The sequence below is a fragment of the Rhinolophus sinicus genome, chromosome 14, assembly GCF_057876585.1.
Source record: "Rhinolophus sinicus isolate RSI-liver-muscle chromosome 14, RSI-T2T, whole genome shotgun sequence".
NCBI classification, from domain to species: domain Eukaryota; kingdom Metazoa; phylum Chordata; class Mammalia; order Chiroptera; family Rhinolophidae; genus Rhinolophus; species Rhinolophus sinicus.
The window spans coordinates 108,638,961-108,654,043 of NC_142514.1; the positions used below are offsets into that span (position 1 = coordinate 108,638,961).

Here is a 15,083-nt window from a genome sequence, read left to right on the forward strand (position 1 = left end):
TAACGGGGTGTTACCTTGGCAACTGTTTGCTCAGCAATGGTGCTGGGCCGACGCTGGCGGGCATCGAGTCTCTGCTCCACAGGAAAACTGCTCCTGTGTGATTTCAGGCGCTCCACCAACAAGTAATAAATGGCAGCGAAATGATTGTAGCTCTTGTTCTGCAAAGACTGAAAGAGAAAACAAGTGCTGAAGGCAGAGAACCATAAAAACTAATCCAATGCTCTATCTTTCTAAAAAAAGACCGAAGAAATCATGTGCTCTTAAAAATAGAATAACAGAGTGCCTCAAAATGAAAGCTCTTCCAGAACTTAGAATGAAAGATCATTTCAAGTTTCTAGCGTGAATTATATAATGGGTGACACCTTTAAATGACTGGACTGGCCCTTTTACATTAACAGGATCTGCTCATTTTTCTGCATTTAGAGACAATGCCACCATTGTCTCATGTGGACATTTCCCAACACTGTCATATGGTTTCCTCTCATAGCTGTAACTGCGATGTTAGGCCGGTTAGCAGCCTGAGCCCTGAGGCTCCAATTCCACAACTTCAACGCCAAGTCCAAACCATTGCAAACTCTAAAGTGAATGATTAAAGTCTTCGGGGAGCTTCCTAGTGATTATTTTGGGCTGGAGAATGGCATTTGGATGCTAGATTGAGAGACACTGTGTCTCCGTTCTTAGGTAATTTTTTCCTCTTGTTTTTGCAGTCCCACCCTCTTGAAACCTTGAAAAGAAAGTTGCTTCCCAATTTTTCACATCCCTCGTTGGCCAGCTTTCCCAGGACACTAAGGGAACAGAGCAGTAATTGCTCGGTTGGCTCGGGGTTCCACCTGACAGTCTGCACGGGCACTGTGCAATGCTCTCAGGGGCAGCGCCCGCTCAGGAAACATCCCGGGCCAGCATCACTGTGCTCGCAGCTGCCATTCTGGATCTACTTCATGGACAAATACAGAATAGCATCACTGAGCACATGATGAGCAGAGCGGGAAAGCCAGTCTGGTTTCACTTATGGCTGCAATGGAGGAAAAGGCAGCATAGTTTGGAGCACTCTGTATTCACAAGGGAGCATTTCATAGTCTTTCTTGTTATGGTTCCGCCTTAAAAGTACCATTTATTTTTTTACTGTTGTGGAGGTATTAAAGATACGCATAGCTTATGAATATGCTAACCATGTATTAAAGACAGAAATAAAAGCGATGAGGAATTTCCCAGGTTCGTGACCTTCTCAGTTCTATGACCCATAATATTTCCATACTACTAGGAATCCACCTGTTTTTGCCTTCTCAGTTTCTCCCGTTCACACCCTAAATCCCATTGGCTTTAGGGTGCCTACCATTCTTGTTTTCTGCTCAGCCGTTAGCCTTGTTCCCTAGTTGCACATTTATGTTCCATATAAATTAATTTACCACTTACAAAAAACTTTATGCTTCATCTTAGAAGAAACTTTCCACTTAGTATTTGTTAAGCTTCCATTTTGTCTTCACTCAGTCCTATATAAACCCTTCCTCTTGAATTTTTTGGCAGATGAGGCTAAGGGAGTAATTTATACACTGAATAAAAGCAAACATAATAGTCGATGTTATCTTCAGGGAAAACTGACAGTACGCCTACGTGCTGGGGATGGCTATGCTAAAAGACCAGGATAACAGGTATGAGCATGAAATTACAAGTTACCGAGGACAACAGAATCCTAAAATAGCTTTAGTCGAATCTCGGATCGCTTTACCTCAATGGTTTTCTGTTGGTCTATCCCGAGGCTGTGCATCAGTCGCAAAACCTGTTCATTAAACTCCCCGATGGATGGCTCATTTTCTTGCCCTTGTGGATAGAGAACAGGTCTCTGTACCGGAACTTCTACGAGCATCCATTTATGCTCCTTGATTTGAGCTATGGTCAGCCGTTTGGACGGGTCTAGAACCAACATCCTTCGAATAAGGTGCTCACAATCTATGGAAAACACAATGTTGCAAAAGTGAGGTAAATCACCTTGTACTTCAGAGTATTTGCCTGCTTCATGTGACTTTGTACAATGGTGTTTATCTTTGTATCCTCCAGGGTGCCCCCTGGAAAGCAGAAGGTCAAATGAATTAAGTGAATACATGAAGGTTACTTCTATTTGTCAAGTTCACATGGTGAATATTGACACATAAAGTTAACCATCACCATGAATGAATACTTAAGAAAAACAGGAGGCTGTAGGTCTATCCAATTCTGTGCTAAGTGAAACTTTCTATTGAATTTCTCAACAGAAACTACCTAGACAAAGGAAAAAACAAGCCCTTCTTCCTAGAATAAGCAAATAAGTGGGTCTCAGTCACATCTAAGGCTGATACACTAAGGCTGTGTATGTGAGGCAAGGGCTGTCCAGTGGATTGTTGCTTTCTCCATATCAGTGCAGCTGAGAAAAATGTATGTGAAACATTATTTACTTCTGATTACACTATGAAAACCAGACTGCTGCAACTTTGGGCATTAGCTTATTCTCTGAGCTGACATGCTCTTTTCTAGCCAGCAGAAGCTAAACTTAGATTACTTGCTATGTGCCAGGCACCATGCTAAGTGTTTTATACAGATTGATTTAATTAATCCTCATAACACCCCTACTGGGAACTATGGTTATTTCCATTTTATAGATTGAGGAAACTGAAGCACACAGAGGAGATAGAACTTGCTAAAGTCAGACCGCCAGTAAGTGGTGAACTCAGGATTAAAACCAGGCAGTCTGGATCCAAAGTCTACACTCTTAACTATGAGAGCATTTTTCCTATTGTTACTAGGAACACAGGAGTTAAGGATGATAACCAAAAACGAATCTCAGGAGTAAACTTACCTGCTGCCTAATGTTACAAACCAATACAAGACTGGTAGGAATTATGGCATTTCATCTCATTTCAATAGTTTGGACAGTTGGTTTTTAAATTCAATTAAAAAATTTTAATTTTGCAACTTCTTGTCAAAGGATATGGAAAAATCCGTTTCATACTTAGAGTAAAAGGGTTATGAATCTGGATCTACAAAGAGCTTCTCTAAGTCTGCAATAAACATGGGACATTTATAGACGGAGAGTAAATGGGAAGACTTGCTGTTCTTATCTGGGAACCTTTCTGTTTTCAGTTACAAGGACGAAGGCTGGAACTTTTCTCACCTACATGGATGGGGTTGCTTATTTTTATGGCTTTTAAAGTAACTCAGTCACTTTATTTAGCACCCAAACTCTTAGAAAAAGTGAAGCTTTGCATAGGCATTTCATTCGGAGCGTAAATTCTATATAGCATGATTAGTAAGATGAACAGGTTGTTTACCTTCTGACATGAAATATGGAATCCGGAATCTTCCTTCCAAAACCCTTTGCCTCAAAATAGGAAGAGTCGGTCCATCAAAAGGCAGAGCTCCACAGACAAGGACGTAAAGAACAACTCCCATGCTCTAGAGGAAGAAAACAACGGGGTCAGTTTTTGAACAAAAACTTGAAACACCCTGTTTCCCAAACATCCCCAGAGCTCTAAAAATCATATGGACTGAAACATTTCTGTTTGAATTTACTATTTTCTTGAATTTGAAAAAACAACAACTGAAACCCTGATTACTGCAATAAAGTATGCTATAATGAATACCAAAAGATCTGAATTTAACCATTTTGATTACCATTTAAATTTAAATATTGCGGATATTAGGATGATAACATTTGTCCTTAGAAATTCCTAGAACCCAATTCAAGATGACCTAATTATATAATTATAGTCCAGTGGACAGGGAAAGTATGAACTACTGCCTCTGTGTTAGGTACCAAGAACTTCAAAGACAGGCCAGGGTACCAAGTATTATCACGATAGATGCATTTAACACAGCAAAGCAAAGAAATACCCAAATATCCAGCTGTGGTCCTTCATACTGCTGCCCTTCAAAGACTTCTGGGGCTGCGTAAGGGGGGCTGCCACACCATGTTGCCAGCAGTTCACCATTTTTAAAGAAATTTCCAAAACCGAAATCTATTGGGATGGAAATAAATGTTACTTTCATCTATGCTCTCAAACTACACTGAATTTCTCTGTAATAAATTTTATAATATGCTATATTAACAATATCACTACTGTGAGGAATGGGATGACGTTTACCTTGTGATGGTTCCCAAGCACTTAGCATAAAGACTAGCAAATATTAAGTATTCAATAAATATTTCTGGAATGAGTGTATACATGAATCAAGTTTTCTTCTCAGAAGAGAATGAGTAAGAGAATGGAAAAAGACTTTAAGTAATGTGTTTTTAAGGCTGAAAGAAAATCTAGTGGTGTGGACAACCAACTTGAATTTGATAGTCTTAGAATTTTAATTACTCCATGATTAAGAATTCTTTGTCTTACATGGTCTATAAGGAAAGAATAAAATGAGTAAACACTAAGGTATGTACCTAAACACAACTGACTGACGGGCTGCTCTTACAGCCATGACCCCAGGGTAGCAAGACATATAACATTTTAAGGCAACTGAGTACAGTGTTTCCTAAGTAATAACTGTCTAAGTGTTGGCCACAGCTTCGTGGCAGAGTACAACCTATGAAGTTAGGGAGAAGGAGAGCTGATCTCCCTTTTGCATCCTGATTTAGGCAGACACCTATCTGAATTGCTCATTAACATGGGATAGCTATATGGTCCAGCCATAGGTCACCTGTCACCAGTATTTACTCATTTATGGAATGCAGTGGCATTATACTTCAAAACAGTTCATGTCCTCCCCCTACGTTAGTCATACTGAATCTATAGCTTTGATATACTGCATGCGCTCTGGAAATACCACACTCAGATGCCTTCAATATGCATGAAAACTACAGTGGAATTCAGTGAGCTTTGGTATAAATGTGAGCTCGTGCCCACTTGCTAAGCCTTCACATGGCCTCATGTTCTTCCTGAAGAAACAAATTCCTATTATTTTGTAAGTGATAAAGCACACTGGCTTCTGTTAGAGCGCACCCCAGATTGGAGGATACTGCCTTTGGGACAGGAGCTGGCCGTGCACCCAGCTAGTGTATAGCACTGTACGGACAGTGAGCTTTAATAGCTGGCCCAATGGGACTGGGTCAAGTTTTCAGTGCCAGACGGACTGGCTGTGTGACTTGGATAAGTCTTGGTGAGCCTTAGTTTCCCCATCTCTAAAGCTGAAAAAATAAATACGTGCAGTCAGCAGGTTGTTGCGGGAAGTCAATGGGTTCACATACTTACACCTTGAGACGACACATCCACCTGTACCTGAGGCGACGCATTCTCTTAGCTAGCCTATATAAAAGCTGGTGGCAAGCACCAGCAACAGTAACAACAGTCACAACCTCCAACACCACAGCTACGCGGCAGAGTACAACCTATGAAGTTAGGGAGAACGAGAGCTGATTCCCCGTTTTGCTGTGTTCTAGCTTCAGGTCCTCTACGTCAATTATTTAACTTCCCTGAACTTTAGTTTCTTTATCTATAAATGTGGGGATAGTCCACCTATTGAGATAGGATGCTCTGAGGATTACATGAGATAAAGAATGTAAAAGCCCTGGAACATAGCAGATGAGAAATGTCAGCTCCCTTTTTCGGTGAAATATTATTACCAACTATAGCCTTTCAGAGAAAAAAGTCCTGAGACAATATGCAGAAAGGGTGGAAAAAAAACACAGAGAAGCTTAAGGGTTCAGAAGAGAAAAAGAGGGTGCTGTGGGGAAAGAGCCTCAGGTACTGGCTAAACCTGGGTGAACAACACTGTGGTCTGTGCTTGGCATCCAGGAGCATGAGGTGATGGGAACCTCTCCCTTCACAATGTGACTACAGTTCAGTCATGTATTTCGTTTTCCAAAATGACTGTCAGAGGGGCCTTATCTTCTCAATTCCACCTCTATGGCTAACCACTCATATTATACCACATGACCATATCAACATGTTTCTGATAATCTAGAAAAAATATATTCTCAAATGAGTCAAGGACTAGGTGTTCAAATAACATTTAATTTCCCTCACACAGAAAAGCACAAGAAGCTCTGGGATTTGTGTTTGGAGATCCTGAAATAGGTCCAATAATTGCTGTACTTTAAACCATAATCACAGGATGCGTTTTAGCACATGTAAGTTGAGGATACTCCCCAAACAGCATTATAAAGTTTTAACGTCGCAAAGAGCCATTATAGAACTTCTTTATTCTGAAATTCCCTGGCGGAATGAACTTAAAGGAGTGACTGGGACAGGCCTGTCAGGAAGGTGGCCTGGCCTCTTTATTCACTGGTACACTTCACAGGCAAGGAGAGAGCAAGAGTGAGGAAAGCATTATGTGTCTATGGCTTCCCAGTCTCAACTTCGGCTTTACGTGTCTGGGGCAAAGGAAGCGTCCGTTAACTTATAAGGACTGGTACTAAGCTGATGTTTACTTCTATTTCCCAGAAGTAGAGAAAATAGGAACTTCAGCCTGTGGGAACATTAAAAAACACACCAAGAGACAATCAGGTTCATGAAGGTTATTATAACAGCATATATGCAGATGTCTTCAATAAGCTTGCCAAAACACTTATACACATTGTATTTGTAATCTGATGTACGGGTTCAGGAAGACTGTGGAGTCAGGCAGATATGGGATCAAATCCTGCATTTCCCACTTAGCCATTATGATTTTGGGTAAATTACTTCTTAGAGACTTGGTTTCCTCATTTGTGAAATGGGGACTGTATCTATACTTCATAAAGTTATTGTGAGTAATTTATATATTATATTATGTCACTACTTATAAATAATTAATAAGTATATAATATATATAATGTTTGAGGCATGCTATTGGAACATGCCTCATAGGCGCTCAATAAATTGTAGCCATTGAGTAAGCTACTCAGTAGAACAGGAGAACAGTAATTCTTATTGTTTTACTTATCTGTCTCCCTTAGACTAAACTCTTTGAGAGTACAGAGGTGGACAGGATGTATGTCTGCACTCCTAGCACTTAGCACGCTCTCTGCAGACAGTGGCTGTTCAATAAAGGTTTGCTGAATGAATATGTTGTGCTCATCTCTTTTAAAAGTGTTTACTGTATGTCAGAAGCTGATCTAAGCACCCAGGGGGAGGATTTTTCTTAATAATCCTATTCGGTATGCTTATTTTAGGAGAAAGTGAGGGTAGAAAGCTAAGTGCCTTGCTAGAGACTATCCTAAGTCGCAGAACTGGACCAGAAACCAAATCTGAGTGCAGAATCCTCACCCTCACTGTTACCCACCACCTTCATGAACCCGTCACAGTGATACGCAGCTGTTTTTGAGCAAGTTAATAATGGTCAGGTTTAAGTAGTGGCAATGGAAAGGGACTTAGAAATAAAAGCCTTTTTATTTCTTCACAGGAATCTGGATAATTTGCTTCATTCAGTCTGCAGTTTTCTGCCTAAAAGCACACAGTGAAATGCAGGGTGAGCAAGAGGGATAAAACATGAAAGTGGTATAGTTATGCAGGATTTATTTCTTATCGCTATTTGTACAGATGGAATGCGTTAATGGCTCATCACACCAACCCAATTCATTCATTCCTTCAATAAACATTTGAGTGCATACATGTGTCAACCACTGTACAAACACAGAAGAGAGTCTCACTACAACAGAGAATAACAGAAGACCCCACATTCCCATCTGACTTTTAGAAAGCATTATGAAAATCATCTCTCGGGTATTCCTCTGTATACCAGACCCAGATCCAGCCTGGCCTTGCTGGAAAGGAAACACCCTCCCAGTTTAATGTCTTCCGTAATGCTGTGATCTGCAAGTTAATACCTAAAATGATGGCTGCTATGTCCCGCACACATTTTGCTTCCCGTTTGTCATAAAACTTATGCCATGTAATGTTGAATTCATTGATATTATTTAACTTCTAATTTTGAAATAATTTTAGATTTACGGCAGAGTTGCATCAGTAAAGGAAAATTCCTCATGCCCTTCCCCCAGCTTCCCCCAATGTTAACATTTTACCAACTCTAGTAGTACAATTATCAAAACTAAGAAAGCAACATTGATTCATTACTATTAATACAACCATGGACTTTATTAAGATTTCACCAGTTTTTGTCACTAATGTCCCTTTTCAGTTGAAGACTCCACAATGCATTTAGCTGTCATGCCTCCTTAGTCTCGTCTCCAGTTTGTAACAGTTCCCCCGTCTTTCCTTCTCCCTCATGATCATGAAGTGGTAGTACAGGGCAGGTATTTTGCAGAATGTCCCTCAGTTTGGGCTTAGCTGACGTCTTCTCATGATTAGGTTAAGATTGTGAATTTGGGGGACGAATACCACAGAGGGGAAGTGCTCTTCTTGGTGCATCATATCAGGGTGTGTGGTATTATGTCTAATTATTGGTGGGGATGACCTTGATCTCTTAAAGATGGTATCTGTTGGGTTGCCCTATTGTAAAGTTACTATTTTCCCCCTGTAATATTTTAGAAAAAATACATTGTGATTATACATACCCTGTTTCTCCTTAAACTTTCACCCACTAAATTAGCATTCATTGGTCGATCTTGACTGCAGCAGTGGTTACTGAGGTGTTCCAATGGTGAGTTTTCACTTCCCTCATTCCTTCTACACTTATTACAATTCTTCTTTAAGGAAGAGTTGTCCCTTCTTCCCCTTTTATTAATTAAATCATTTATTTATTATTTATAATACTGTCATATTATATTATTCATGAATATTTATTTTATTGTTGGGTTATAATTCAATACTATTGTTATATTGTTATTTATTTTGATGTTCAAATAGTTCCAGCTTTGGCCATTAGGAGCTAATTCAGGTTGGCTCCTGTATCCTTTCAACATGCCCCATCTTTTTAAAATTTCATTTTAAGTATTTCCTTATTTTCTGGCACCAGAAGATGTTCCAGTCTCATCTTGAATTTTCCCTGCCCCAGCCCTGAAATCAACTACTTTTCCAAAAGGCCCTGGTTCCTTTTACAGAGGAATGATATTTAGAAACCAAGACTAGAACCTAGACGTGCTCAATGCAACTGAGATGTCACTGCTTCTAGGCCCTGTCAGCAGTCAGAATTAGGGAATACATGTATGACCCTATATTTACGTTTGTACCTATGTATATGTATATGTATATGTATTAAGAAAAATCCCTGAGTTCATACTGATACTTCTCACACCAGTCCAGGGTTCAGTCTGGCATTATTTTGATATGATTTTTATTCACACGTGATTGAGCAACTCTGACAAAATTTTGAAGGTATAAAGAAGTTTCTTTCCTCTGCAGTAATTTGTCATTTGTGTGGGAGTAATTGTTTGAACTCCCCCTCAGAACATATCTTGAATTTGTCAGATCAACCAATTTCCAACATTTCTTGAACATAGTAGGGAAAAGACAAAACTCTCTCAAAGAATCTCTTAGCTTCTCAATTTTAAGAAAGTTCAATATGAAATCATAATAAGTTTTAGAAATAAAACGACTAGTCCTTCAACATGGTCTAGATGAGTTATAATCAAATCCAAAAACATTTATGTCATGCCTACTTTGGGCTAGGCATTACATACTTGGTATTTCTGCATTATTACATCATTTAATTGTGATGATGGCCCTGTGAGGTATCATGGTCCTTACCTTACAAAGGGGGTAATTGAGCTCAAAGTGGTTAACTGACTTGCCCAAGTATCTACAGCTACAAGTGGTTTAGCCAGTATTCCAATACAGGTCCTTTGAACTCCAAGCCAGGTGTTCTTTTTTACTACACCACAGATGTTCCAAGAACACCACAAATCAGAGAAGTTTAATCCCACTTTAAATTGGAGGTAAGACTGTCATAAACTCAGCAAAAATCCTTTACATTAAATACAAAGATTTTCTAATTTATTTCTCTGGCAGCAGAACTTGACAAGTGAGGGCTTTCTCTTCTTTACAACACAGGATGCTATGTTAACAGCATCTTTAATAACTGAATGGGAATAATTAATATCTATACAAAGTAAATGTCAGAAATACATACCTACATTTATTTTAGATATCTATATTCATTTTAAGAATGCATGATGTGTTAAATAGACACACCTTGCTTGTCTTTTTCATGCAAAGAGGATCCATGCTCCCATCCCCACAACACTAAGGCATGTACTCCAAGGTTACTCTAACAATACTTTTGAGATTTCCCGATATATCCATATTCTCTTTCCTGGTTTCTGTGTGGCCTACTGTCAAGTAGGAGGGAGTGACTGACGTTTGGAAGTCAGCCGTCCAGCTGGCCAGCTGGCCTTTTCTTGCTGGTGGGCAACAAAGTAGGCACTAATAAAAGAGAGGGCTTGGGATAGAGTCTTGAACCACAGAAAAGATCAATTAGTGTTGACTGACTCTCATGGAAATCAACTTGACTTCGAAAGCTGAATCCTTTAATTACCTGTTATCTAACTAACCAGTAACAGACCATAATATATTTGAAAACAGTGCAAGAACGGCTATTATTGTTTTCTGCTTTGTATTTTGAAAGTGACTGATTGACCTGTATCTTCCTGATAACAAAACCCAATTATCATGACTGTCATCATTAAATTACATAAATCATCAGTGCGCAAACATCATTAGCAAAGGGCCAATGTGTTAGGAATGACAGGGTCCTGCACAGAGTAAATAAGCTGATTCTGTTGCTCATGTCTGCTGGGAATGAAGCACATGAGAGAATTTTGTTGTTTGCTGGAGTGAAATAGATCACATTAGCATGCACACACACCACTTGGGAACCTGCTAAAATGCAGATTCTGATTCAGTAGGTCTAGGCCTGGGCTTGAGACCCTGCACGTCTAACAAGCTCCAAGGTGATGCTCATGCTCCCTGGTTCAGGAGAAAGAGAACAAAACAGAGGTTGTGAAAAAGATAAGAAGATGTTAACAGCTTGTCACTATTTATTGTTGCAAAATGGTTATAATTACTAAACACATTCTGGATTTTTATTTAAATGACATAAAGACCAAATAGACAAAGTCATTAGGTAAACTAAGTCATTTTTTTAAAAAGGAAAAAAGCAAACAAATGTCGTGCGGGAGACCCTGCTCGCTGCGCCATTTGTCGCGGGGCGGCGCGGGGTCTCTGCTCCCGCTCCCCACATAAGAACGCAGGATACGGTGAGGCCAAAAAGGAACACCCACGGAGCCATAGGTAGGGGAGTCATACCACTATATTCTCGCTGGTGGCTGGGTTGGAGAAACAGGAAACAGGAGCCACACAATTCTCAACCCTCATTGTACTGCTTGCAGGCTCAGCCACCATCTTCTTGCTAGCCCCCACTTTTTTTCCTCCTGCTAGCGTAGCCACAGCAGTTATATTAGTGGCCAATGGCTCACTGGTTACAGCTGACGGCCAACTAGCCACAGCTGATGGCCATGCAATCACAGTTGATGGCCATTTACTACCTGAGCCAGCACCTGTCTATGTGAGGCTGAGAGCCTGGAAACTACTTTCTGGGGCTCTGCCCCCACACAAAACATTGAAAACCAGTCGTTAAAGCTAAGAAAAAGTAAACAATTTCTAAGAATCAACACAACCAAGACAGTTTTTAAACTCCAGCAGTGTGTTACAATGTCTAATTTATAACTTAAAAAATCCTTTTACCAGAGCCAGCAGACGGCTTTAGGGTTAAGTTTATCCTTGTTTCTAAAATTACCAGTAGAATTCAGATATCAAGTCTCGCTGAAGGGTCACACATCTTTTGTAATTATAATAGGAGTGAAGAAGACAGCCATGAGGAAGTGAAAGGTGACAAATGAAAAGTAGGCAGGTGGCAGAGATGAAGCTGACCCACTGCACAAACTGAATACCCATCAGCCAGCACTGACGTCAATGCATATACTTTGTTGCCCACCAGCAAGAAAAGGCCAGCTGGACGGCTGACTTCCAAACGTCAGTCACTCCCTCCTACCTGACAGGAGGGCACAAGAACAATCATCACAGCTGAGATGAAATGTGATCTTGCTGACCAGTGTGAGACATTTATTTGTCCAATGAGAGTTCAGTGAGCTAAGAAACAAACAAATGATCTTCTTTAGCCCAAAATGGAGTGGGGAGGCAATGAGGGGAAAAACAAAACCAAATGAAAATGGTTCCATATGCCAGGCTTAATGTGCTGCTAGTGCTAACTAGGCTTGAAGGATAAAGGCAAAATCTCATTGTGCTTGCTGATGCAAAGCTGTTTTGACATTTTACCTAATACTAGTGGCAGGAAGATAACAAATGAAAAGACTTTTAATAAATATCTTACCAATAAAACCTGTCTTAGGCCCCCCACCCCACTCTTTTTCGTTCCAGGACACAAAAAATGGAATTTCATACACAGAAATCCTGTCTCCAGGTCTTCTTGTAAGCCAGAAGATTGTTAGAAGCCATGAGAGACGATGGGCCACTCAGGGATCATGAGTCAACTCAGAAAGGAAGCATTGCTCTTCGGCTAAAGACAAGGGACTTATGATGCACAGGTCAGATGAATGAGGCTCATTACACAGTACTAATTACATTGAAGGACACTCAGAAAAAAATTAATTTGCATCAAGCAGAGACAATTTAAAATATGAATGATAAACTTTCCTTATTCCTTTGTATTAATAAGGCTTTAAGGACTTGATAATTTAAAAAAATATCATGGTGAAATGGGTTATAGGGCTATCAAAAATTTCAGGATTTGCTTTCACGTGGAATCAATTACACATTGTATCCAAATAATAGCTACCTTTTATTGAGTGTTACATGGTGCCAGGAACAATTTATTTAACAAACACTTAAGTGGCACTATGTAGCAGGCACTGTTCTAAGTACTTGACAAATATTACCTAGTAACCACCACATGATATGAACTTCTGTCATTCCTTCTTTACAGATAAGGAAACTGAGGACAGAGAGATTAGGTAATGTATCCAAGGTCATGCAGCTAGTAAGTGCCAGTGCTAGGATTCAAACCCAGGTAGCCTGCCTCCGGAGCCCATACTCTCACCTACTTACTACCTACCCTCCCTGTTTCTAACATTATCACCAATCCCTACAATGCTCCTGAGAAACAGTAATCTTTGCCTAATAGATATGGAAATCTAGTCTCAGTGAGGTTAAATAATCAGCCCAAGGTCACACAGTCATTAAGAGGCATAGCCAGAATTTGCACCTATAACTGTCTGATATCAAACTCCACATTCTTTACGTGAAGCCTTGTTTGAAATGTGACATTTGTGAAAACTTCCTCTGAGTAATTCACACATTTGTATCCCATCTAAGTATTTATTATAAACATTTCAGATTAGGAAAGTTAAAGAATAAAACTAAATGTCCTTCATCTATTTATTCTCACCTTAATGCCTGAATAATCATAGCCAAAATAGGCAGGAGGAATCAATACTGCAGATACTAAAACTAAAGAAAGCAAGTATTTCTTCGTATTCTGCCTCTTACTCTGAATGTTCTAACACTCGTATTTTGCAAAGGCTGGAGGTCTCCTAATTGAGGCAATGAGCACACACAGGTGTGGGGGAGTCTTGGCTCATCAGTGTCTGACGTCTCTATCCACGGGAGTAGCATAAATTAGATGCTGATTTCAAAGCCACATTTCTATATTTATTAAAATGAACTGTATCATTTTCTGTCTTATAGAAACAAGTATTTTAATTTAAGCCTAGTTTTGGTTTGCACTTCTCTTCAATTTCAACATACAAGATGGCTAAAACAGTTCATTTATTCAGCCCATCTAGCAATTAAAGAGATCTTAATAAGTAGAATAAACAGAGAAAGTATAATTTGAGGGAATAATTTTATATTTTATTCTGGGTTCTTGCAATTTTTCCATGAAGCCCCATCTTTCCTACTTGTGTTAGATTTCCTTCAAATTCAAGAAGAATCCTCTGAAACCAGAAGATGATATTTTTAAAGGGAAGCAGGGACATAAAAAAGTTATAAAATCTATGGATAAAGATAAATATCCTGGAGAAATGCTTTAACATCATTGGAATACATCTAAGCTTTTGATGGCATGTGGGATCCTTTATGATCTGGCTGGGCCTACCTGTCGGGCTCTTTTCCTGACATTCCTCACTGATACTTCTGTCCCCCATCTCTGCTCTGTAATTTCCCTACATATTTTGAGTTTTCTGGCTGCCTTTGCACATGCTTATCCATCTGCTTGGAGCTGCCATCCCTACCTCACCCCTCAACACATTCTCCCCACATCCCACCACGATCATCATCTTCTTAATCAATATTTCTTGCAGGCAGAGTTAGTTTCTAATTGTCTCTTTGTGTTATATTTACTTAAAGATCTGGTTATGGATTAACTCCTTGAGGTGAGAGCAGAGTTGAGCTTTTTTGCATTGTTGCTGTTTTTGTCTTGGAATATTTAAATCTCTAGGACTTGGCCCTGGGACATAGTAAATGCTTAATAAACATTTACTAAAATTTGGGGTAAATGGTGGTAAGGATGACAGAGGAAAAAAATGTGGGCAAGAAGGTATCCGAGTGCTTAGCTATACTGTGTGTGTGTCTATACTTGGGAGGTGTGGAATCAAAGACACTAAATGTATAAATACAGAATGATGGAACCCCAAATTCAGTTAGTGAGTACCTCTTGAGGAATAACTGACAAATAAAATGCTTGGAAACTACAACATGGTGTAGTGGAAGAAACACAAGATATTGTGGTCAGAGAGACGTAGGTTTGAATTCCAGGTTTGCGACTTATTATCTGAGTCACCTGAGCAAGTTGTTTAATCTCTTTGTGTTACATCGAAAAACTGGCAAGAGCTATGCAGTTCCTAGGGTTGCTGTGAAGATTAAATGATACAAGTACCCAGCAGAGAAAATAATGAAGGCTCCATAAATGTTAGTTATTATACTAGCTTAAACAGAGAGAATAACACTTTAGGTCTCTGACATTTTACTTGTCTTCTAGATAAAAATTAGAAGGCCTTGAAGTTTAGATATTCAAAACCAAAAATAAAAACAAACAAAAACTAGGCATCTCATAATGACATTAGAAATACTGAGTTTACCTACCTATATTATAGTAGACATAGTATATACAGCCAGGCAAAGCTGAGTATAATTTGTTTGCAAGTTTCCTTGGTGTTCTACTTGGAA

The 15,083-nt window shown here is 39.4% G+C and overlaps 1 protein-coding gene across 2 annotated transcripts in view; it reads right to left on the minus strand.

Annotated features, from left to right (window-relative positions):
• Positions 1–15,083, minus strand: part of SIK2 (salt inducible kinase 2) — a 126,565-nt gene that overhangs the window by 24,819 nt on the left and 86,663 nt on the right. For both annotated transcript variants that reach the window (XM_019715263.3, XM_074335508.2), the window contains exons 5-8: positions 3,865–3,989; positions 3,303–3,426; positions 1,727–1,947; positions 15–167 (exon numbers count right to left, since the gene is read on the minus strand). In XM_019715263.3, coding sequence (XP_019570822.1) covers positions 15–167; positions 1,727–1,947; positions 3,303–3,426; positions 3,865–3,989 — 623 coding nt within the window. The remainder of the gene's footprint in view (positions 1–14; positions 168–1,726; positions 1,948–3,302; positions 3,427–3,864; positions 3,990–15,083) is intronic.